Consider the following 26,475-nt stretch of genomic DNA (forward strand, 5'->3'; position numbering starts at 1 on the left):
TTTAACAATTCTGTATGTGCATTGTTATGGTCGTATATCTGCACCTCATCAGACTGAAAATATTTTCTAAAGTGTTTCGCTTTAAGACCAATGATGACTAAGCAGGAGTGAGTGAGCGTTTGTTGCCGAGAGGCAAAAGCAACATAACCTGTCAATCCATACTGTTGACTCACCTCTCCCCGACTTTGAAAAGCCAGTAAAGGCTGTTTGAGCAGGATTGGAAGAGTTGCATTCGAGATAACCTAATCTGACCGAGTTGAGTTGCACAACAGTAAATGAAAACATGACTGTATGGCCCATGAACACGAGGTTCCCCATCGCAGGCCTCTCCAGTCAGTCCAATACGGTGTAGGATGTTACCAACAATTTTCTTGGTGATGTCCCAAATGCCATCAGATCATCTCCCTTACCTTTGTCATGATCATCCTCACTCCACAAGACATTATTATATGGCGCTCCAGACCAAGTGAAGGGCAATTAATGCTCAGTTGTTACCGTCTCACCAAGACTTTTGCTGATAGTTTTGTATCTATTTCAGCCTTGTGATAATATAATATATCCATCCATCCATTTTCTTGACCGCTTATTCCTCACAAGGGTCGCGGGGGGTAGCTGGCGCCTATCTCAGCTGGCTCCGGGCAGTAGGCGGGAGACACCCTGGACTGATTGCCAGCCAATCGCAGGGCACACAGAGACGAACAACCTTCCACACTCACAAGCACACCTTGGGACAATTCGGAGCACCCAATTAACTCATTCACTGCCATTGACGGAAAAATGTCAAATGATACATTTTTTGCTGGTCTGGCAAAGAATGTGTTAATAAATAACTAAAAAAAAAAAAAAATCAAAGTGGCCCTTGCAGCTTTCTATTTTTCTGTATGTGGCCCTCAGAGGAAAAAGTTTGGACACCCATGCTGTACATTATATCAACATTGATTTTTACCATGTTTAACTCATTCACTGCCATTGACGGAAAAAGATGTCAAATGATGCATTTTTTTTGCTGGTCTGGCAATGAATGTGTTAACCTGCCGTGCATGTCTTTGGAATGTGGGAGGAGACCGGAGTACCCGGAGAAGACCCACGCGGGCACGGGGAGAACATGCAAACTCCACCCAGGAAGGCCGGAGCCTGGACTCGAACCGGAGTCCTCGGAACTGTGAGGCGGATGTGCTAACCACTCGTAATATAATATAATATAATATAATTACTGCGATTGGCTGGCAACCAGTCTGGGATGTACCCCACTCCTGCTTAGAGCCAGTTGAGATAGGCTCCAGCACCCCCCGCGACTCTTGTGAGGAATAAGCGGTCAAGAAAATGGATGGATAATATAATATAATATAATATAATATAATATAATATAATTGTAATGTTTTTGTTTCATATGCAACATGGACAAAACATTGGACATTGATGGTTCATTTTAATATACTTTATTGACAAATGTTATTTATTGTATGAGTATGTAGAGTGGTACGCGTATAACAGATTAAACAAAAATCATTTAAGACTGTTATACATTTGATGTCATAAATATGGCTAGCAATCTAATTGGTGCTACTCGTTTTTAAACAGACCTCAGTTGGTTCCTCAGTGTTGGAAAGTAATGGGGAGGTCAATCTCAAGCATGTCATTTGTGACTTTCACCTGTGAAGCTTGAGTCAGGCGCTCTAAAACAGCGGCGTTGGCTTCATCGACTACTTTAATGAGCATGTCAATAATGGACTCATGTGCACTGTTGAGTTGCTCCACATCAAGTGCAGAGATCTTGTCAACAACAGCCTTTATGGCTTTCAAAATATTGCGATAGATGTGATTGATTTGGAGGAGCGCTTCATCTAAATAATCAGACTTGATTGAGTCAACAAACTGCTGAGATTTGTCAACAATAGCTGTCAGGGTCTCGCTAATTTTCTCCAGCACCGTGTCAAAACTCTCGATGTTCTTCACAAAGGCCACTAGTCCGTTGATGAGATCCTTGGTATATGTTTTCACATTTTCCAAGTTCTGGCTCATAGTTGCTATATCACCAATTGGCATGGAGACTTTCATGGTGCTGATTTTCTCCATAAATGAGTTATAGAAGATCTCCATGTTCTGATAAATAATCTGGATGATGTTCTCCAGAGTAGTAGCAATGCTGCTGGTCATCTTCTTCAGGATCTTAGGAAGGGTGGTCATTTCCGCAGATCCCGGCAGTTTGAACTTGGTCTCCCTCAGGAGCTTGATGATGGCGTCCAAAACAACCTGGATGTTTTTCCTGTACTGGACAATGGTATTTCGGAAGAAGACTGACAGCTGGCTCTTCTGGACATCGTAGTTGATGGCGCTATTATAGATATCGCTGATGTGCTTAACGACAACGTTCTTCACCGTCTCCATGTTGCTCGTGATCTGGTACTTGCGAAGGAACTCGGCGAAGGACGAGGTGATGGATGGGAGTCGCAGCTTCAGTTCAGAGAGCACCATTTTGGGTGCTTCGGTGTTGTAAACAATCTGGAGGTTCATCTTATTTGCATCTTTGGACGATGATTTGATGATGAAGATGTCAACATCAGCATCTGGAGCAGACTGTCATGAAGAATGCAAAAAAAAATCCAATCTTAAGCAATCTTGAGCAAAACTAAAATTTGCAACCGTGTTACTCAACTCACAGGATAACGACCGTAGACTCTCGCACTCATCTGCGATGGGACCTTGCCATTCATCTGCAAGCCCAGGAAGCCAATAGATGGAGCAGATAGTGAGGCGCTAAGAACATCTCTACGAGCAGCATAGCGAAGGTTGACATCAGTGAAAGTTGGGCTGGTGATGTCCACATTCATGGTCTGGCGAGAAACACTGAAAAAGAATACATTGAAACTCAATCACTGACAGCCATTTTCACTGAAGTGACCCCCTTCCTCCCGGATGTTTTACTGGATTTGGACTGATTTTTGTCCTACAGAATATTGTGTTCTATTGCTATAAAACCATGGAACCTACCAAAAGAAAGATTAGAGTTTCTTTTTTCATCAGGGAAAAAAAAAAAAAAAGTATAATTGTATCTGTTTTGCAGCAGTTAGCATTAGAATATTGCTAAGTTTCACCATTATTCACATTCCTGTTGAAAACACTGGCATAAAGAGCTTGTTGCAACATGGCACTGGCTGATCTCTTATACTCTGCTGCCACCTTCTGGACATTTTTTGTAATAACTCATTGCTGTAAGCCACCTCTTCATATCAGAAGCTGCATGCTCTTGCATAAAAAACAAACAAAAAACTAAAAAACGTATAAATACGTTTTTGGGAGTGAAGGACAAAGTACTAAAAAATACGTTTTTGATTTTGATTGAATGAGAAGGAAATATGCAAACAAAGAGGTAATCTTACCTCGTGCTTTGGTCAATGACATGGTTGGCATCCACGTTGACGTCAGCATGTGTCAGGGCGAGCTTGTTAACCATGTTCAAAACTGCATTCTCAAAGTTTACCGTTGAAGAAGCTATTGGGCAAAAGGTTTTGCGTAATTCAGTACTTGAAAATATTGCAGTAGAATACATCACTATGCGAAAGGAATATCATCAACTCACCATCCATGTCGTAATCCAAGATGACGAAAGTGGAGGTGGCAGAGGATTTAAGTGTGCCTTTGAAAACGGGAGCATTTGCCTCCAGGAGTCCATCAAAATTTGAGGTGTACAGTGGACTGATGAACTTTCCGTTCGTGGAGATCTTCTGCTTAGCGACTGTCACATCGGCCACAGTTTTGTCCAAGATGGTGAAATCACCCAGTGTGCTTGGCTGTGACAGATTAATTTCAATATCAGCAGTCAAGGAAGAGCCTGGAGCGATATCAACGCTAGCCTGTGCAAAATGCTTCCCATTGGTGTTGAAATTGAACAGGTTGAGCTCATTGTTGCTTGTATGCTTGAGCATAGCGTAGGCTTGATTTAGGGAGGCTTGCAAGGACAGATTATCAATTAAATCAAAGTTGATCACTTTGGTGGTGCCGTGGTTTAGCTTGACATCAGCAATGACCTTAGAGGTGGAGCGAAGGTCATTATTCAGGAACAGGTTAACGTCACTATCCAGGACTCCGAGTACCGTAAAGTCATCAAGCACTGTGCCATCCATGTTCGCCTTGGTCAATGCCTCAATGGAAATGTCTTTACTTGTTCCCTCCAGCTTCAGGCTGCATTCGGTGTTTGCTTTTCCAACAACCTTGACCACAGGGATGTTGAATTCACTCTTAATGTTAAAAGTCGAGTGAGTCTTGGCTTTGGATTTGGTGTCCGCCACCAGATGTTGGTTCAATTCCAAGCTCAGTATAGGCAGAGTAATTCGTGCAGCAGAGGCCACTGAGGAAGCAGCTTCCAGAGTCTCAGTACTCACACTGAAGGTGCTGTCATGAGTGCCTTCAATGTGCCGATTTTCGAGGGATAAGGAATTGGCTAACTTGATTCCTCTTTTGGTGGTCAGGCTGGTGGTGCCATCAAGTTTGGCTTTCAAGCTCTCGAACACGGAGGAAGTTGTAGCTCCAAGACGGAATACAAGATCTTCTGATGGATACAGGCCAGCATTGACATTCACGTTGATGAAAGCAGACTTGAAGGTCAGCTCTGTAATCAGGTCACCCACAGGTGGAATCTCGATCAGGTTCATTATAACAGCGATGGGGGCGGCCTGCTTTTTCTGATAAACAATCTTGGCATTGAGATCAACATTTTGGTCAGTAGAAATCATGACGCGCTTCAGTCCCGTCAGCTCGTACAAGTTCACATCACTTATTTCTGGGGTACGGATGTCAACAAAGGGGATTTCAATGACAGGAATGCTAAAGGGTTTAGTGAGGAAGTCAAGGTTTACATTTCCATCCATTGCAATAAAGACTCCAGCCTCATTTATGTTGTTGTCAACAGTGAAGCTGAAGGTCATTACATCTTGATTAAGACGAGCAGTATAAATTCCATTCACCTTCTGGTTTTTGGGCGTCAGAGCAGCGGAATAATCGTTCTGCAAATCGATCTTAGTAGTCGGTGCTCCAAAGATTGTAACCCTGCCATTTAATTTGTTTTGGAAGTCAGCGATAAACTCGAAGGGAACGGCAACCATGTTGATTCCGTTGGAAAGGAGTCCTCCAACCGCTCCAGTCAATTCTGTGTCATGCTTTGCTTTAAGCTCAGCCTTCATGTCGTTAAGGTTGATATTTCCAGAGGCCGAAACCACACTGCTCTTAACGAATGGGGCCTTTACCTCATTGAGGACATTAAATTTGTAGAGCAGAGGGCGAGCTTCAGCTGTGACTTGCTGTTTCAGTGTTAATGGTTTGGAGACTGTGTTGGCAGAGGAAGTCAGCGAGACACGGCTTGGACTGAGTAACACATACAGGTTGCTGACGTGGTTGCCCTCCTGAGCAAAAGATTTGCCAACATTGTCAACGGTCAAAGTGAGTTTGTCGCCATCTTGGCGGAAGATTACTTTCTGGTTCATGGTGGCGTCACTTATGCTGCTGAAGATTGGAAGGTCTACAAGATGTTTGTAGTTTGTCTCAAGAGACGCAGCCATTCCTTCTTCCATTGCAATAAAAGCAAGGTTCGTAACATCAGCATTGTAAATTGGAGTATTAACTTTCACTGCAGTCTTTGCTTGCGCCTGGCCAGAGAGACCATAGAGAGATACAGAGGCTTGGTGATCAACAACGAGCGCACGATGGTTGATCTTGAGGGTCTCTGCAAGCACAACGCGACTCATTTTAGGAAGAGCAATTTGGGCACCTGAGTCGACTTTGTAATTCAGGATTTCAAAGCTGGAAGATTTGCCTTGAGAAGTAAAGATGGCTTTGATTTGGGGTGTCATCATGTTCTCAGTGGAGTTATGGAGCTCAGCAGATGTCTTGACAGTGTAGATGGGAGTATTAAATCGGATCTCACCAGAGAGTTTGCCAAAGCAAGGGACAATAATATCACTTGGGATAGTTGGAAGGGTTATTTCAGGAATCGAAAGAGACTTAACAAGTTTATCTACAGGGAAGTGTGGGATAGTTGGGAAGGAGATCTCAGGAAGAGTCATGTCTGACAGGTTTATTTCAGGCATGGAGGGCAAATAGTTCAGTGTGAGGTCTCCAAAGAAAGCATCGATGTCAATTATTTTGAAATTGAAATTCAAGATCAACTCGATAACTTGGATGATTCTCTGCTTGATGTCATCAAAGAAAATGGTGGTGGCTTTGATAGTATGGAAGCCCAGGACGGTGAACTCGGGGATATCCAGCTGTGTGGGGATTTCCGTCTGAAGTTTATCCATGTTAAACTTCATGGATGGAAGCACAAGGTCAGTGAGTGGAACAGTGAAAGAGGGAATATTCAGCTCACACTTTTTCAGTTCACTTGCCAGCGAGAGAAAGATTTGCTGAATCTCACTGATGATCTTTTGCTCAGGGAACACTGATCTGAAGTCATCAATCAGAGCACTGATGAAACTAGTGACCAGGTCCAGAATGCCCTTGTAGTCCTCGGTAACTGACTCCACGAATGAGGCAAGCTCACGTTTGAGGTCGGTATTTGCAAATTCTTCCAATATTGTCTTAATATCTCCAAAGAACGCCTGGTCCATCAGTTCCTTTACAGACGTAATCATTTCTGCAACTCTGGTTTCTCTCAGACGATCCAAAAAGCCTTTAGCAGAGGTTAAGAAAACATTAGAGAACTCTTTTGCTTCTTCAAGTTTCTTGGGAATGTCAAGAGCCCCGATTAGATCATTAATGTAAGAACTGGAGTCTGTGATGATTTTATTAACATAATCCACAAACCCGTTATAATCCAGTGATGCCAACTTCTGCATGATAGACTCAATAAAGGACTTGAGTTGTTGGATCATATCCCGAACTTCAGTGGATTTCATGTAGTCAATAACTGCCTGGAAGGTTTGCTGGAATTTGGTAGGAATGTCCGCATCCTTGACCAGCTTGACAACAGTGGTGAGGGTTTCCTCAATTTTAAACTGCTTGATGACCTCCGCCAGTTTTTCCAATACGACTTGTATCTTTTTGTCAGCTTCAAACTTTAAAATGAACTCCCAAATCTTGGCAGACATTGCGTTGATTTCGTCAAAGATGTTGATCTCCCGGATCAGTTTCTTGATATTGTCTGCTGTCTTATCGAATATTTCAATTGGAATCTGACTCGTAAAAATCTCGATGGCACGGCTGATGTCAATGTTTTTAATGATCTCCTTCAGTTCAGCAACAAGGTAGACAACATCAAAACCCTCAACTGAACGTTTCATGTTATTCAGGCCATCATTCAGAGTGGACATGATTTGGTATTCTTTGTCAATATTTTGCAGGAATGCCATACTTGTGCCTGTCAATTGTGACAAGTCAATCTGCTGGATCATCATTTTCACAGTATCGATAAGATACACAAGCATTCGCTTGATGTTATACTTATCATTAATGGCATTTATCATTTCCTGGATCTTTGTCGCGATGGTTTCAGGCAGGCTGTTATCCAGAATAACCTTCTCAACCATGGCAAGGTAGCGTCTAAAGTAAAAGGTGACATCGGTGGTTATTTTGTCCAAATAAACCTCCAGCTTTCTGAACGCAGCATCCACGTCATCCATGGAAAACTGATATTTTGGGGTAACGTGACTCAAGTACTCTTTCAACTGAATGACTTTGCCTTCAATGTCAAGATGAGCAACAAACTCGCCTAGACGCTGAGGAAGCGCCACAAGTTTTTCCCCGATCTTCTCATTCCTGATGAAATCTTGAACAATTTCCGCAGCACCGACAATTGCATCCTTGACGCTTTCCAAGAAGAAAGGCACATTTTCCATCAGAGGCAACTCAATGATGTGACAGTTTGTGTTCTTGTCGTACTTGAGGAAACCTGAGACACCGAATTCCTGGTCGTCTGTGGATTCGGCGTTGATGGCGTTTGTGATGATATTAGCAGAAATGCCCATGCCAGTTCCCTCGGCTGTGTTGTAAACACTCACGTCTTGATTAAAGGCATGATTATTGATTTTCGACTTAAGACTAACACTGGCCTTCTGTTCATTAGTAGAAAGAGCAGCGTCCATTTTACTGTCCAACGTGGTCTCCAGGGAAATGCCGTTGTCGAGCGCCTGGCTCACTGAGGCTCTGCATTCATGTGAGCTAGCAAAAGCCAAGGGTTGTGCGTGCAGCAGGAACTTGCCATAGAGCTGTGCGCTGTGCTTCCCATACAACAAGTAGTCTCCGTCAGCGTTGAAGATGGCATCGAGGTTGAAATTGAAAGGGACAACGCTGGAACGGAGGGTATGATCAAAGCGCACGAGCCGCGAGTTAAAGCGAGCGTCGTTGGTGAACTTGGCACCAAGGCCGATGATCTCAAGCTCCGAGTTATGGCTCATGTAGGTTCCAAAAAGATTTCCAGTTGTGCTGCACTTTGCGTTGGCGGTCGTGCCAGCATAGGTGATCTGATAGATGTGCTTGAGCTCCGTCTTATCATAGGTCGTTTTCAGGCTTCCAGTCAGGTCTATCTTGTCAGAGCCTGCGTGCAACTGAGCCTCATTAACGAAGTTGGTGGAGAGAAGCTTAAGGTTGTTGTTGATCTGGGCAGATGCTGAGTAGGGTGCCAGGTCAATTGCGACATCATGTTTATAAGAGGCGTACCCGACGGCCTGAGCTTTAGCCTTAGAGTTTAAGGTCATTTTAGAAAGTGTTACGGTCAGATCATTGCCATTATCAAACGTGAAGTCAAACATTGCAACCTTGTTAATCATGGACAGAGTTGCTTTCGTAGTGTCCAGCCCAGCATTGAAGGTGTTTTCCAGAGACAGTGGACTCTGAAGAGTGTTTTTTCCACTTGCGATTAAACCGCCCTTGTCCAGTTTTAGGCTCACTTTGTGCGTGGCGGTGTTCTGTAGAATTTTAATGAAGGCATCACTGCTTACAGTCAGACCAGTGACATCGAGAGAGGACGTTAGCAGAGAGTAGATTTGATCTTCAGAGCGGTCTGTATTGGTTTCCACTCTCAGAGCAATTTTGCCTGCTCCAGCAGTGGCTTCAGCCTTGTTTTGAATTTTCATACCGAGAGCAAGGGCGTTTGAGTGGCACTTCAGTGACAATTTGTTGTCCGTGAAAGAAAGCTCAGCAGTGTGCGTCAAGGTGTCTTCGAAGACATTGGTGTTCGAAACAACCAGCAAGTCGCCATCAACAAGTGTTGCTGTGATTCTGTTTTGAGCCTTCGCAATATTTGACTCAAATTCAACCAAAGAATCCATCTTTGCATTTGGTTTGAATGGAATAACAAAGAATGTCTGAGTTGAAACAGTCTTGGCATAGAGGGGTCCGGCCTTGAACATTCCCTTAACGTTGCTATCAACAGAGATTTTCTCAGTGTTGATTCCAGTCAGGGTGTTGTAATCGATGTCAACATTGACGCTCAATGGGCTTGTGGCTTGAATCTTGCCTTGTGATTGCACGTTAATCTTGTCAGTGATGGTCGCATCCTCAACAAAACTGATACTGGCTTCCATGAACTTGTGGGACAAAGATCCTTTCAACTGGGCCTTGAGTGAATCAGTGGTGGCCAACATTCCAGAGCCTAAATTCAAGAAACAGAAGGACATTCAGAGTCATTATAGAATAGTCAATGATCAGTTTGTTTGTTTTTAACTCTGTCACCGCCAAAAACGTTTAATAACGATTAGTAAAATCACAATGTATGCCGCCATAAACGTTAATACGTTTGTTTGTTTCACCGTCTAAGTGCAACACGTGCTGCCTGGCCAATGAGTTGTGGAATCAAAAACCCTCACTATTTATAGCCAGCAGATGGCAACATTGTATGTCTTTTCAATGGTCTCAATGTGTACGAAATTTGATGAAACAGAACGTTTTCAAGGATGATGTAAATCAGGGGTGTCAAACATAAGGCCCGCGGGCCGGATCAGGCCCGCAAAGGGGTTTAATCCGGCCCGCGAGATGATTTTGTAAAGCTTGAAAAAAAAAAAAAATAGTAATGTTGGATTAATTAATCAGCCGGCCACAATCAAAATATATAAAATTTGTAATTTCACAAGCAGTCCTCAGATGAGCAATGCAACTTGTACAGGGGAATCGTCCAGGATGTCATTATTTTACACACAACTTAAAAGGTACAGTTTGTTTAATTACTATTATTATTATTTTTTTTTTCTTTTTCTTTTTTTTAATCATAGACCAACAAACGTGTTAAATACGACACAAATTCAATTACTCGTAACACAAATAGATATGACAAGGATTAGCATCTTTATAATGTAATATAATATAATAATAATATAATAGAATGTAATATAATGTTATAATAAAACAACTGCGCCACGCAATGCATTCTGGGAACAATATATATGCAACGCATGTGATTCAGAACTCAGCGTTGCCGCGTTCCATTTGCATTTATATATATATATATATATATATATATATATATATATATATATATTTTTTTTTTATTTTTTATTTTTTTTGGAACAATATCATGACAGTTGAGCTCCGTAATTTAGGGCTGGCCCACAAATAGCAAAAATCTGCGTATAATTTACGGCACCCGTTTTTAAGTTATATACCGTTATTTGACCGATGCGGCCCACTTGGTAATATATTTTCCTCCATGCGGCCCCTGAGCTAACATGAGTTTGACACCCCTGATGTAAATGATCAAAGCCTTTGTCATATTAAAGTTTTTTTTTTTTTATAATGTGTGGCAGTAAAAGAGTTAAGTCACATTACGAATACCTTCAATCTTAGCTGAGAGGATTTCAAATGGCGAGGTTCCTTTGACATCAAACTTGGCAGAGTAACTTGGTGCTTGCACAACATCTTTGCCGGCTGCCATTGAGGCTTCAATGTCGTAGAGGTTGCTCTTCATCTGTGTTGAAACTTCAGCTTTGCCAAAAAGAGGAACAGTGAAAGTGTAGCTCTCGGGGAAAAACAGCTCCGGGATTGGATACTCCACAGGGAAGATCTCCAAACCAAACTCAGGCAGAGACAGGTGAGGTGTTGTTAAAACTGGTGGGAAGTTGAGCTGCTTAGTTGACTTTCCTCCAAGAGGGAGTGGGATGGTGATGGTGAAGCGGTCTTTGTTGAAGTAGTACACAGCCTTTGTTTCACTGTTAAATGCACAAATGTTAAACATAAATGCTTTAGAGAAACCCAATAACCCTTTATTAATATGACCCATTTCAAGCTTACGTGTTCAGAAACAGTGTCTCTGGTAGAGAAATCTCTGGCATATCTGGAACTCTGAAGTTCTGAAGATACGGGATCTCAGCACTATACTTCTCCATGTAGTTGTTCGTTGCCTAAGAGACAGACAATAATAACTGTTTCACTCTGACACAAATAAAAGCACATCAGGAATAACAGTTGGATCTCATACCTCCCCCAACTTCTTGAAGATGTGAGCGACCTTCATGTCAGTCTGTCCCACCTGTGTGTCAAGAAGTTGCTGTGTGTACGTCTCAAACACATCAGCGAATAATCCAAAGGTGACATCTGTGTTCATGTCTGATTTGAACTCAACCTCGACCTTGCTGTCATCTGGATAGTGGAGAACAAATGGAAATCTTTTTAAGCCATGCGCAAATGTTTCTCTTTTACCTTAACACATTCACTGCCATGGACGGCCATAGATGTCAAAGTTTCATTTTTACTGGGAAGGCAGTAATGAGTTAAAGATTATTAATGGAACTAATAATTCTAAGGAAAATAATATATTAAAGTAATGAAATTTCATGTTTTGCATCTTTTTTTTTTTTTTCTTTCTTTTTTTTTGAAGATGCAAAAATACAGGTTTGGATATATTGCATTTCCCCACCCAATTGCTTAAAATGTCTTTTCCATGAAAACTAACACAAATACATCTTGAATTTCATTGCTTAGAATAAAGTTACTGTATAAAGTCAGAATTGGTAAAATGGATATTAGGGATGTTAAAAAAAAAAAAAAATCGATTCGGCGATATATCACGATATTACATCGCGCAATTCTCGAATCGATTCAATAGGCGGCCGAATCGATTTTTAAATATCCATTTTTGATGGAAAAATATTTACCAAAACGTTTTAGGGTTCACATAATGGAACATTAAGCCTTAATATTTTATTTTAATGCTGTTCAAACATGAAACAGGTTACAACCTGTATAAGACTGAAGTTTCAGAAAAATAAATACATTTTTCATACAAATCTTACACTGTACAAATTTACTGATTAGTATTTTCTACATTTAAATTTAAAAAAAAAATCCCAACAATGGACTTATAAATTCGTATCGGGATTAAATCGGTATCGAATCGAATCATGACCTATGAATCGTGATACGAATCGAATCGAATCGTCGTCAGGTACTGGGCAATTCACACCCCTAATGGATATGAAACATAAGCAAGAAAAGCGCAGTGTGCGAGCCAATCATGAGTTACTGATGGTTGTTATAGGGAGGGAAGAAAGCACAATTATGTCGATGGAAAAATATATTACCGTATTTTATTGCGATCTCCTGCTGAGACTCAGCATCCAAGACCTTCACTTCGCTCTTCAGCTTCAATTCCAATTCGTCCTCTTGCTTCATGTTAGCTGTTACTGAAGCATCAACGTTAAGTATGGGGACAAGAAGCTGAATTTGAAGCATACCTTTCTTCGTCGCCTCAAAACTGCAAGAAACACCAGTCAGAATCTAAACTATGTCATGTAACACATTTGTTCCTCGCTTGATTTCTTACTTGGCTCGACCGACTAGTGAAAGCTGAGGGACGTTTTTGTTCAGGAGATCCAAATAGATGGAATGGGTTCCTTTGCCTTTGGTATTCCCATCAACAACACCCAGCCTCAATCCTGCTTCCACGTCATAATCAGGAATCTGGATGTCAGCTGTGACCGTGTTCTTCCTTCTGTTGTATTTCATGATCGCTTTGGCCTCCTTGGGCTCTGCACCTGTTGTTGTATAACCAAGCACATAATGTCACTCCACTGAATTTCAGAGCCACTTGAACTCATTCACTGCCAGCCCAGTAAAAATGGATCTTTGACGTAGGGCTACTCGATTATGGGAAAAATAATAATCATGATTATTTTGGCAAAAGTTGAAATCACGATTATTCAAACGGTTATTTATGTTTTGGCACAAAACATGAACATGTTTAAGCGTTTAAAAATATTAGGAACAAATTTAAAAAAAAATAGAAACACTGTAATTAAGTTTTGGACCAAACATCATTTATAATTATATATATTTATTTATGTTGGCAAAAATGTGAAAGTTGGAGTGCAGCATATGCACTGTGCAGTAGGGCAATATTTTATTTTTTTGGGTACAAAACAAGAACATTTTTAAACATAAAAAACAAATGAAAAAATATTAACACAAATAAAATTATTTGAAACACTATATTTATGCAAGTTCCTTTTGGATGAAACAAAATTGATCAAATTAGTTATTTTAAAATTTAAAAAAAGGTGCAAATGTATAAATTTAAACAACTCAATCTTTTTACTTTGCGATTATGCTGATTTTTTAATTGTGGAGTGTAATAATTGAATTTCAATTAATTGCACAGCCCTACTTTGACGTGTATAGCCGTCAATGGCACTGAATGAGTTAAGTAGTGTGATGTACCTTCAGCTCTCAGAACAAACTTCACAGAGTCGACCTTTTGCTTGCCATCATCTCCCTCCTTAAGCAGCTCATAGGCAAGAGTGGCTGTGTACTCAGTGACTTCACCGGTAGGATGGAGCTCCAATGCAAAGCTACGGAAATTCATAATATCGTTTAATGGATACATCTGTTTTTAAGTACTCTATTTTGAAAAATGGAGCTGTTCTGTGTGTTTTCTCACTTGCTGTCACCGGTGAAGGGGAAGTAGGGGGCTGTCTTTTGAGCGAACGCATCAACGTACTGAAGAGCAGTGCAATATTTCAGCCCAGCAAAGAAGGGGGTGCATTCAGTAACATCAACTTTGTTTGGCACGATTGGGGTAATCGACACAACCTTTAGGTCAGTCACTGCCACCAGTGTGTTTCTAAATTTGAAACACAGAGGAGTTAAAACAAAAACTAGTTTGTCACATTTGTTTGCGTATCTTACGTCATCTTGATGAGCTTGGTTGGACTCGTTGGAGCAGGGATGGTCAGTTTGACATGGTCACGTCCCATCGAGATCTTGGCCTGGAGGCCGCTCTCGTGGAAGATGTTGGAGTGCATCTCCAATCCGGAGTTGAGATATTCAGGAATGTAAGCTCCAACATGGGTGGAAAACTCGATGCCAGCGGACGGCATGAAAGTGACTTCGCTCTGTCAAAGAACCACAAAAGATGTACGGGAGTTAGTTTGAACATGTGACGTGACTTAATTTTTATGGTTAACTCGTTCACTCCCAGCCATTTTCACAGAAGCAATCCCGTTCGCTCCCGGCTGTTTTACTGCATTTTGACTGATTTTACAAGGCCCACAGAATATTGTGTTCTATTGCTATAAAAGCATGGAACCTATCAAAAGAAAGATTAAAGTCTCTTCTTTCATAAGGAAAAAAAAAGTATGTTTCTGTTTTGCAGCAATTAGCATTAGAAGAGAGCTAAGTTTCATCAGTTTTCACAAATCTTATTTAAAATTGTAAGTAATTGAGCTTTTTTTTCGACATGGCCCTGGTTGATCTCCTTTGCTCTGCTGCCACCTGCTGGCCGTTTGTGTAATAACCACCATTTCTGCAACCGTTCTTTGCAGTTGAGAGGCTGCATCAAAGCCTTCTGTATGCTCTAGCATAAAAAATTTAAAAAAACGTATAAATACGTCTTTGGGACACTTAGAACATTAAAAAAAACGTATTTATACGTTATTGGGAGTAAATGAGTTAAAAGACATTCAGCAAATAATTACCATGTCACGGGCAATTTTTAGTCCAGCCTTGATCCCAGGGGTGAAGGTTCCAGATAATGTAATTTTCAGAGGCACACCAGTGACAGTGGGCAGGAAAAAGTCATTGTCCATGAAGATGTAGTGGGCAAAGATGGTGTTGTCAGCCTTCGTCACGAGTGTCTTTAAGACCTGTGCAAACACAAGTCAGATTCGAATCACATTTTGGAAACCGCTCTCCTCAAGCCACGTTTTCTTTCCTTACATCAGCGGAGAACATCTTGAACATGCTCTCAAACTTCATGGCAGCAGAGTATGCCACATCTCCCAAATCACCTCTCTTCAGATATCCCAGCTCATTTCCAAACAATCTCAGGTACATCATCGCCTCTGGGGACTTTGAAGTCTCCAGTTTTCTTGCCAGCACGATGAGGTTCTGCTCAACTTCTTTTATGAAGCTCTGAGAAACCTAAAAAAAGTGTGTAGAGGAAGTATGATTTGTTTGATACAGCTAAAGTAGAGTTGTTTTCAGCCAACTCAAGTACCTGTCTCTTGAACTTCGCATTCTTCAAACCAGGAATGAAGCGTTGTACAATCTCTTTGACTGCAAGTATGTTATCGGAGACGAAGTAGGTGGTCTTCAAGGCGGTGTCGGGGAAAAATCCATCGTCACCAAACAGTGCTTCGACTGTTGGCTCAAATCCTTCACCCTCAATACCAATCTGTAATACAAGTCACAAGTTAACGTTTTCTAAACTTACTCTGTCAGTTATTTTTATGATAATTTACCTCCATCATGTCAACGTCAAAGCCAAATGCCTTGAGAGTCATTTCCAACATGGCTTCTTTGGGCAGGTAGCTGGTGCTCTCAAAGATCACGTTTCCTTCGATAGATCCCATCCGGTAGTTGCGAGAGAACTTGGTGGGGTCCGTGATGGGTCCGATCTCATTGTCCTGGATGGCATCACGAATCTTTTGTCTGAGTCTTGGCAAGAGAACAAAGATACAATTCACACCCTTAGCGATTTGGTGGTACTCTGATGAAATGAATTCGTAGCAGCTCGTCGCTTACTCTTCAGTTTTAGGCTCATTCGAAGACAAGATGTTGGTAATGTGGGACACCACGAAGCTCTTGAATTGGGGGTCATTCTCAGTGGGCAAGGTGGTGGTCAAACGCACCAACTCACTTAGCAGGGGGTTCTTCATCAGCACAAGATATGCAGCAATTCTCTTTTGCAGGGGGCTGCCACTGTCCAAAAGAACCTGAATGAGAATCTCTCTTCCCTGTGAACAAGCGATTGATCCAATTAGCAAGCATTATAACAAATTATTCAAACCATCCTTTAACGTCTCGAAACTTGCCTCATCTGAGATGGGAGTCAGTCGGTAAACCTGGATGGCAGCTTTCTGCACTGCCATGGAAGCTTCTGGTTTGTTCACACACTGCAGCACTGAAGCTCTGAGTGCAGGACTCGCAGGCAAAATAGCAGGAGCCATATTCCCAATAACCTAGATCCACACAGATCAAAATTATGTTTATTGAACAGGATAAAGGAAAACAGGCTCTGGATAATGGTCCCATCATACATATCAGTGAATTAGCCATTTGCAGAATAACGTACCCTCAAAGTCAGGAAAGCGTTTTCTTGGTCACCAGCGCAGTCGCCCAAATTATCTGCCATGAACTCAGCAACAGAGTGAATCTCAGGGATTAGTTTTCTTTCGCTTTTGTAAAACCTGTGATGAAGAAATGTAGGTTTCAGAGCCTTTAAATCACGTCTGACAGTTAATAATAGTGTTGTTCCGATACCGATACTGGTATCGGCAGAGGTGCCGATACTGCATTAAAACCGTGGTATCGGTATCGGTGAGTCCTCACAAGTAACATGCCGATACCATTAATTCCAACGCTAATATAGGATTTTGGATGCAGCATCTCGTGTCTTGCTGGTGCACGACATTCACTGGTACGTGACATGTTCACTGCATGCCGATCTAAGATATCCTATTGGCTCTCGAATGCTCTGAACCGATGGCAGGACAGCTTTTTCATGTTGAGGAAAAAAAAACCTCAAGTATCGGCCGATACTGCAAAGCTGGGTATCGGTATCGGGAGCCAAAAAACGGTATCGGAACAACACTAGTTAATAAGTATAATTAACTCATTCACTCCCAAAGACGTATTTATACGTTTTTTAGGTTTTTGTTTGCTAGAGTTTTTGTATGAAGGCTTTGATGCAGTTTCTGACCTGAAGTGGAAGCTTAAAGTGATGGTAGTTGTTAGAAAAAAAATAAAAATGAATGAAACAGATGAAGCACACTTTTTTTTTTTTTTTTTTTGTAATAACTACTATCACTTTAAGTGACCACTTCAGGTCAGAAACTGCATCAAAGCCATCATACAAAAACTCTAGCAAACAAAAACCTAAAAAACATATAAATACGTCTTTGGGAGTGAATGAGTTAAAGCTAATGTAGCTCACCTCTTGACTACATTGCTCAAGCCATACATGATGGGCTTGCTGGGCTTGTACTTGACCATTTCAAGCATATCGTTGATCAGCAGGGCAGAAGGATTGGAAACAAGTCCCAATGCAAAAACTGCGGCGTCAACGTCAACTGCTGTGGTTTCGAAGCCCCGAAGGATCTGCATGATGGCACTGCTGCATTCTGGGGTTCCGCACTGGGCCAGAACTTGGTAGGTCAGGGCACGGGACACAACAAGAGCCTCTGGAATGGCGCTGCTCAGGGTTTCGATCTTCATTCCGCGGACCATGGTGACGGTCTGATGGAAGAGGTGTGCCCTCTTCTCGCCCTCGGTCTCAGGCAGATTGGCCAGTTCGCTCAGCAGATCCAGATAAGCGTCTTTATCCTGGAAAGATGTCTTGTGCTCAACAGAGTCCATATGAAGACCCTTGGCATGATCACCTGTGGCACACGAGTATGGAAATCCGTGGTTTTGCTTTGGAAATATAAAATCAAAACATCTTAGATTAAATTCTGGATTTACCATGATCAAAGACTCTGTCATTGGAAGTAGAAACCTGCACCAGGATCAGTCGTTGCGTTCCGACATTTGTAACGCCGTATTCGCCCCTGAAATTGCACAGCACTGCTTTAATATCTAGACTGAGGCCGAAAATATGGAGCCATTAACTCATTTGCTCCCAATAACGTGTAAATACGTTTTTTTGTTTTAAGTGTCCCAAAGACGTATTTAAACGTTTTTGTTTTTTTTTATGCTAAAGCATACAGAAGGCTTTGATGCAGCCTCTCAACTGCAAAGAACGGTTGGAGAAATGGTAGTTATTACACAAACGGCCAGCAGGTGGCAGCAGAGCAAAGGCGGTCAACCTGGGCCATCTAGAAAAAGAGCTAAATTACTTAAAATTTTAAATAGATTTGTAAAAACTGATGAAACTTAGCTCTCTTCTAATGCTAATTGCTGCAAAACGGAAACTGATAGAAACATACTTTTTTTTTTCCTTATGAATGAAGAGACTTTAATCTTTCTTTTGATAGGTTCCATGCTTTTATAGCAATAGAACACAATATTCTGTGGGCCTTGCAAAATCAGTCAAAATTCAGTAAAACAGCCGGGAGCGAACGGGATTGCTTCTGTGAAAATGGCGGGGAGTGAATGAGTTAACAAAATTCCGATTTACTTGTGGGAGAATGGGATCAGGATGTGCTTCTCTGTGCACAAGCCAGAGGTCATGTGTTTCTTCTCGTTGTCAAACTTGTAGTTGCAGGTCTGTGAGCTTCTGATGAGCTTGGAAAGAGGGTATTGCTGAAAACAAACAAAATGAAATAAGTTCGCTAATGCTTATTTGACATTAACTCACTCAAACCCAAAGACGTATAAATACGTTTTTCAATACTTTGTTCTTTACTCCCAATTTTTTTCTGTTTTTTTTTTTTATGCTAGAGCATAAAGATAGAGCTTCTGACATGAAGAGGTCGTTTAAAGCAATGGTAGTTATTACAAAAAACGTCCATCAGGTGGCAGAAGAGTATAAGAGATCAGCCAGGGCCATTTGCAACAAGCTCTTTTTGCAAGTGTTTTCAACAGGTTTGTGAATAATGATGCAACTTATTCTATATTAACTATATCTATATCAACTTATTCAATATTCTAATGCTAATTGCTGCAAAATGGAAACGGATATGTTTTTATAGCAATAGAACAGAACATTCTGTGGACCTTGCAAAGTCAGTCACAATCCAGTAAAACAGACAGGAGCAAAAGGGGTTTGCTTCAGTGAAAATGGCTGGGAGTGAAAGAGTTAAGAAAGTTCGTCCTTCAGTTTTTTTTTTTTTCTTACCAAGCCAGAGATGAGTGCCAAGGGGCTAGTATAATCTCTTATTGGGACAAATCTGTCACAAGTGGACAGGTCCCTTTCCAGGCTGATGTCAGTTGCAATGTCTTCTCTTGCATTGATGGTGTTGTCGGTCTCGCACATACCGTGGATTGTTGGCTAAAATTCAAGAGGTATTGTTAATTTAAATGAGGTAATGGAATTCTGTTATTGCTTTGGGAGAAATGAAATTACTGTACCATAATGTTGTTCTTGTCTTGTTCCACCAGAGGCACAGCTAGGGCTGAGATGATACCCCTCTTGATGTTCAGGGTGGTTGTTGTCTCACCTTCCTCGGGGTACAGTTTCACATCGTAGACACCCTCAACTACAACCTTCAGAGGATATCTAAAAGATAGAGGAGACGTTTTGACTGACTAATTTTTGTACAACCTAATACCTGTTCATTATGTAAGTTCAGTACGTGGTACCTTTCCATTTCGGCAGCAAAGGCGTTCGAGCTGGGGGCAGCACCGAATATGGGGTTGCCATCGGAGTCAAAGTCAACCACTTCACTCAGGGTGCAGTCGGTGGTACGTACGATGAAACTGCAAGTCTGCGGAACTTCGATTTCAACCTGTGAGAGAAAACCCATGTCAACGATATATCAGAGTTTTACCCCTGGCACTTTTTAATAGTGTTGTTCCGATACCGATACTGGTATCGGCAGAGGTGCCGATACTGCATTAAAACAGTGGTATCGGTGAGTACTCACAAGTAACATGCCGATACCATTAATTCCAACACTAATATAGGATTTTGGATGCAGCATCTTGTGTCTTGCTCGTGCACGACATTCACTGGTATGTGACATGTTCACTGCATGCTGATCTAAGATCCTATTGGCCCTTGAAAGCTCTGAACAAATGGCAGGACAGCTTTTTCATGTTGAGGAAAAAAACCTTAGGTATCGGTATCGGCCGATACTGCAAAGCCGGGTATCGCATCGGTATCGGCCGATACTGCAAAGCCGGGTATCGGTATCGGGGGCCAAAAAACGGTATCGGAACAACACTACTTTTTAACCATTATAATCCAAACCTTTAACAGCTGGATATATTTGTTAGTATTTTACTGTTTGCTAGCCGTCGCAACTGAAAGTGCGTTAGCGTCTGTGGTTCTCCTTTCTCATATTGTTGGGATTTTTGGTGATAGTCGATACATTCCACATAAAATACCTGAACCACAATATAGGTGAGGAAAATATATATATTTTAGTAGTTCAATTCTTAATAAGTCTCACAAATGCTAATGATCTGTGCAAATTCGTCAAAACAAAAGCAGTTATCAGGAAAGAAACGGGCTGTTCATACCTTGCACGTTGCCCTGGGTCCGTTCTTGAGCGATGAGGCGCCATTGACGGCATTCAGAGATTCAGCTGTGTATTGGTATTCGTACTTGTGCAGTGTCTTGTACCGTTTGGCCACTAGAGGAAAACATTACATCATCTTGGTAAGACATTCATTGTGATGATGTGTGGTACATTTTTTAGCCATTGAGACAACTTAGAACTTACGCAGGCAAGTAGGCTGATCTCCACCTTGGGCAACTTTGACAAAGAAAGAGAATAATTGTTTATTTAGGACAAAAGAGAAATTGTGTTTAAAAATGCATATTCTATTCAAGTGAAAACTCACATATGAGTAAAATTTATATAGACCAGGGGTGGGCAAGGAGGGCCGGAGTCCTGCAGGTTTTGGATGTTTCCTTTTTCAACACAGCTGTCGTCAGCAAGCTCTGCACAAGCCTGATAACGATCCTGTTGATTGGAATCAGCTTGTGCTGTTTGAGGGAAACCTCCAAAACCTGCAGGACTCTGGCCCTTGAGGACCGTCATTGCCTACTCCTGATATAGATGGTAGAAGTATTTATGTCATTTTGGATTTTTAAAAACTTTGTTTAACATCGCAACTCAAATAAAAAGCCATTTTGGTTGTTTTTCCACTACAAACAAAAACTCAATGTTTTCAATTCAAACTTTTAGAGATCATTGAGAGGACATGGAAACGAAACAAAAGAAAAACAGAGCAGACATTATTGAAAATTTACATTATTCCAAGAAGATGCAGAAGGAAAATTGAAAGCGGTTTTATGAAACTCAATCTTAGTCTGAGAAACAACTTTATGGTGGTACATCAAGACTTCGTAAATGAAAACGAGCCAGTGCATATCTCTATTGTACAGATAAGGGTACCTATTCCCCTTTCTGATGCACAGTTAAAGTGCAAAGATCGGTGACGTAGCTGTCTCTAATGAATCTAAGTGCAGAGTCTAAGATTAAGCCGTGGGGTTTTAGTGCGGAGACAAAGTTTCTCTGCCTTATTTTACTTGTGAGTTTATCGATAGGAGGCGAAATTGCCAAAATTAGATTAATTGTTTTGCCCATCCTACACACTTCAACTCATTCATTCATTTAACTCATTCCCAGCCATTTTCACAGAAGCAATCCCGTTCGCTCCCGGCTGTTTTACAGGATTTTGACTGATTTTACAAGGCCCACAGAATATTGTGTTCAATTGCTATAAAAACATGGAACCCATCAAAAGAAAGATTAAAGTCTCTTCTTTCATCAGGGAAAAAAGTATTTTTCTATCTGTTTCCGTTTTGCATCAATTAGCATTAGAAGAGAGCTAAGTTTCATCAGTTTTCACAAATCTATTTAAAATTGTAAGTAATTTAGCTTTCTTTCTTGATGGCCCTGGTTGATCTCCTTTGCTCTGTTGCCACCTGCTGGCCGTTTGTGTAATAACTACCATTTCTGCAACCGTTCTTTGCAGTTGAGAGGCTGCATCAAAGCCTTCTGTATGCTCTAGCATAAAAAAAAAACAAAAAAAACGTATAAATACGTCTTTGGGACTCTTAAAACATAAAAAACGTATTTATACGTTATTGGGAGCAAATGAGTTAAACACATTTTAACGTATTAAAACAGACTTAACTGTATTAAAAAACATTAACATGCAGGTTGAGAAGTTGAAATGATAGTTGTATGTCTAAAACTGTATTGTCTGTATAAAAATAAGTCCGTTTGTTAAGGAGGATAAATGTTATTGATGTAGAATGCGAACAGAACCAGAAGAGGACCAAATATCGCGCCTAGTGGAACATCCATCCATCCATTTTCTTGACCGCTTATTCCTCACAAGGGTCGCGGGGGCTGCTGGCGCCTATCTCAGCTGGCTCTGGGCAGTAGGCGGGGGACACCCTGGACTGGTTGCCAACCAATCGCAGGGCACACGGAGACGAACAACCATCCACACACACGCACAAGCACACCTAGGGACAATTCGGAGCGCCCAATTAACCTGCCATGCATGTCTTTGGAATGTGGGAGGAGACCGGAGTACCCGGAGAAGACCCACGCGGGCACGGGGAGAACATGCAAACTCCACCCAGGAAGGTCCGAGCCTGGACTCGAACCGGAGACCTCAGAACTGGGAAGCGGACGTGCTAACCACTCGACTACCGTGCCGCCCCCTAGTGGAACATCTTTTTGCAAATGGCAGAAAAGCCGATTGAGTTGCAAAGAGTCACACATTGCTTTTTGGGATATGGATCATTTTAAAATAAGGTGAAAAAATAAGGTGCAAAAATATGTTATATCCTTTCCATCGACTTTACTGAACTCATTCACTGCCAGCCCAGTAAAAATGGATCTTTGACGTAGGGCTGCTCGATTATGGGAAAAATAATAATCAGGATTATTTTGGCAATAGTTGAAATCACAATTATTCAAACGGTTATTCATGTTTTGGCACAAAACAAGAAAATGTTTAAGCGTTTAAAAATATTAGGACCAAATTTTAAAAAACATAGAAACACTATAATTAAGTTTTGGACCAAACAAAATTTATAATAATATATATTTATTTATGTTGGCAAAAACGTGAAAGTTGGAGTGCAGCATATGCACTGTGCAGTAGGGCAATATTTTATTTTTTATTTTTTTGGTACAAAACAAGAAATTTTTTAAACATAAAAAACAAATAAAAAAATATTAAGACAAATACAATTATTTGAAACACTATATTTATCCAAGTTCCTTTTAGATGAAACAAAATTGATCAAATTAGTTATTTTAAAATTTAAAAAAAAAAGGTGCAAATGTATAAATTTAAACAACTCAATCTTTTTACTGCGATTATGCTGATTTTTTTTTTATTGTGTAGTGTAATAATTGAATTTCAATTAATTACACAGCCCTACTTTGACGTGTATAGCCGTCAATGGCACCGAATGAGTTAATTTGAAAAAAAATCTGGGAAAAAAACTACAATTTCTTTTTCCGCAAATATGAAGTTATTAATGTAAAATTTCGTTAAATGTAAAGTTTCTGATCTGTAAAATGTCCAAAGAAATGCACCAAATCCACACAGACATCCAAAGATTCCTACGCATCAGGATGCTTAGCCAACAATAATCATACAAAAGTCACCCAGTTCAACTTGACACCAAAATGATATTAAATTGAAAATCCATATTACTAAATCTGGACAACTGTCGGAAATACTCACCAGCCAAGGCTGACGTGCTGAGGATCAGCAGAAGGCAGAGCTTTGAGTCCCTCATGGTGGGCTCGGAAAGCTCAATCCCTCCGGGGTTTGGCGAGTACTCAGACGAGACTGAGTTGTCCCAATCTTCCTGGTTCTTATAGGGCAGTTACTGGGAGGAACGCTCAAAGTCCACCGTGACCTGCAGTGTGGAGGGACAAAGGGAAAAGGTTTTAAAGGATACTCATTGCTCAAAGCAGAAGCTTACAACACCGATTTTCTGAAATCGGTACACAGAGGGGGTCCTCACTCAAATGTTTGATCGTATCAAGACGGGTCAATCAGTTCAAGTTACTGTACTTTGTTGGTTTGCTAGCTCAAAGCTAGCTTGGCCAAGCTAGTCAAATTCAATTCAACTTTATTTATAAAGCACTTTAAAACATGACAATAACACCTCCTAGCAAACAACAACCAAACTTATTCAATTAGATTAAAACAACAGTATTAGTATAGTGTCACAATTATCAATATATTTAAAAGTACTGTATTTACTTTTTTTTTTTTTTTTTCCCCCTTGGTGCAGTTAGTTAATTAAATCAATTGAGACATTGATTTGGGTCTTTTTTTTAGGTAAATAGGGGTTGTAAAATCAAAGTTTAACTTCAATATTGATACATAGTGGGCAATACTTTATTGCACGTCACCAACTCGCATTTCTAAAATGACCACACCCATAAACGCAATCTTAAACTACCACAAAAACATGGCTGAAATTGAAGTTTAGGGATTGGTTAAACATTAACAAAAAAAAAAAAAAAGAAAGTGTATTGTTATTTATCATATTTCACAAAATATTTATAAATCTGACTTATGTTTGAATTTAGAGTTTGTTGCTGATGATACTGATGTGGAAATGAAGATTTTTGCAGTTCCTCATAGTGCAAACAAGTATGACCTAATATGAATATTTGATTTGATCCAAACCCAAAAATTGTTATATTTGGCAAAATGTCAAGACAACCACAATTTCTGTTAAAGCTAGAATCTGGAGGAAATAATTATTTCCATATAAATTACCAGGGCCCAGTATTTCAAAAATTTTAATTCAAATTAAACTGATCCAGATTTTCAAATTCCCAATCCATGGATCAGGTTTTTCTATCCCTGTATTTCAAAACTTTGCTTGATTGGATCAAAAATAATCTTGATCCTCTTGTATTGAAATTTCCAAATCCATTCCACCCCTACGACCCCTTCCGGGAAATAAAGTACATATAAAGAATTAATTAATTAATTGTGAGAAATGCAAGAAATACTTTATTTATTGATAATTATATGTGAAACTAATACATGGAATCACAATCTAATCCTACCCTGAGGTGGGATTAATTTAATGCTATTTTCCAGGATCAAATTGATTCAGATTTGGGACTGAAGTTTTGAAAATAACTCAACACGGACTCAAATGTGGATTTAAAGGCAGGATTGGACTTCCAAATCCGAATAGGAATTTTCAAGGTCAAATTTTTGGATCAGACCTAGGTTTAATCCTCCGGGATTATGTTTGAAATACTGGACCTGGTTCTAACCCCCTTCAGATTTTATTGCAGTCATAAAATTTGAAATCAGTCTCCTGCAAAATGACTAAGTAAATAAATAAAATAAATAATTTTTTAAAAATGGAGTTGGCTCAACTCTGAATTACATCCGTTTATTGTTGACGCTGAAGTTTTTGCACATTTGCCAAGTTATTATAGAAGATTGCAGCTGTGCATGCGGATGAGATCACTGATATGAAATGTTCTCATTTGTGTGGCGTCAATAATCGAGGCATGCTCCAAACATATAGTTCCTTAGCACTGTGCAAAACAACCAATTTTTCTGGCTGGTTCTGTATATGATACCATATTAATTTTCTTACTAATTTGAATTTTTGTAAGGAATACAAAAAAATCCGACAACCAATATTTAAACTTGCAGTCATACAAGGTTACAAATAAAATAAATCGGAAAGTATTTTACCTTGCTCTTGTGTTGTTGCTTCCACTGCCACTAACCCAAAAATGAAAACAGTCCTCCGTAATTCAATACTAGGAACTTTGATCTGCAAATAATCAAAAGGTTCCTATCAGACTTTATTTGCTTTTCAAGCAAACATAAACAAACATTTTAACTCAAGGCTGCGTCGTGTTTTTTCACCCATCATTCAGCGCGAGGTTGTATTTTGATGGAAATTCTTTTGGAGCGCGCGAAGCATATTTGTCATTTTAAAATTGTAAATTAATTCGAAGACGTGGGTTTGTATTGATCGTGCATGGTTCGGGGTTTGGGCTCATGGGGGGGGTCAGTCTACACTGAGCTACACTGTGTTCAATTTGTGTCCGTGATTCAATCAGGAAATTCTGCCATCCTACTCCTGTTGAGGTTTTTAAATTCATGTAGGGCTTAACCAAAAAGATGCTGATGACACACTTGATTACATTTCATTTTAAATTCAGCACATTTTGTCATTGATTACGAAATATTTGTCAGAGAAAGTTGCTACTCTTAAAAAACATTTCATTCAGTATTCTATTTTCGTGACCTAATTGACATATTGGAGGTTTACCAAATGATTGGTCAATCAAGATGGGGCAAACATTGGCTGAAAGTCCAGACACAACCAAGTCATGCACAGGGTATCTGCCGTGTCATAAATGGTCATGTGCCCCTGCAGCGATATTTCTCCCACTTTATCAGGGAGAGGGTGATAACACT

At 40.4% G+C, this 26,475-nt stretch overlaps 1 protein-coding gene across 1 annotated transcript; it reads right to left on the minus strand.

Annotated features, from left to right (window-relative positions):
- Positions 1–1,423: 1,423 nt before the first annotated feature.
- apobb.1 (apolipoprotein Bb, tandem duplicate 1) lies at positions 1,424–25,811 on the minus strand. The gene is made up of 29 exons (XM_077509826.1): positions 25,741–25,811; positions 23,743–23,920; positions 20,745–20,777; positions 20,542–20,654; positions 19,660–19,805; positions 19,429–19,576; positions 19,196–19,348; positions 18,536–18,660; positions 17,881–17,966; positions 17,354–17,798; positions 16,493–16,607; positions 16,233–16,379; positions 15,943–16,154; positions 15,660–15,855; positions 15,416–15,592; positions 15,136–15,339; positions 14,895–15,062; positions 14,107–14,312; positions 13,859–14,041; positions 13,639–13,769; positions 12,746–12,956; positions 12,504–12,676; positions 11,402–11,562; positions 11,215–11,324; positions 10,759–11,132; positions 3,581–9,583; positions 3,381–3,492; positions 2,661–2,847; positions 1,424–2,577 (listed from the first exon to the last, which is right to left on the minus strand). The coding sequence occupies exons 2-29, from the start codon at positions 23,795–23,797 to the stop codon at positions 1,597–1,599; spliced, it is 11,355 nt and encodes a 3,784-aa protein (XP_077365952.1). The 5' UTR covers positions 23,798–23,920; positions 25,741–25,811; the 3' UTR covers positions 1,424–1,596.
- Positions 25,812–26,475: the final 664 nt, after the last annotated feature.

The sequence above is a fragment of the Festucalex cinctus genome, chromosome 21 (genome assembly GCF_051991245.1).
Source record: "Festucalex cinctus isolate MCC-2025b chromosome 21, RoL_Fcin_1.0, whole genome shotgun sequence".
In the NCBI taxonomy this organism is placed as follows: domain Eukaryota; kingdom Metazoa; phylum Chordata; class Actinopteri; order Syngnathiformes; family Syngnathidae; genus Festucalex; species Festucalex cinctus.

Bases quoted from the DNA above. Each gene is read 5' to 3' on its own strand.
- apobb.1 (XM_077509826.1), bottom strand. From the start codon at position 23,797: ATGAGGGACTCAAAGCTCTGCCTTCTGCTGATCCTCAGCACGTCAGCC. The intron at 11,133-11,214 runs GTAAGCTTGAAA...TGCATTTAACAG, and splicing joins GAGACACTGTTTCTGAACAC to TGAAACAAAGGCTGTGTACT. The intron at 2,578-2,660 runs GTGAGTTGAGTA...TCTTCATGACAG, and splicing joins GAGTCTACGGTCGTTATCCT to TCTGCTCCAGATGCTGATGT.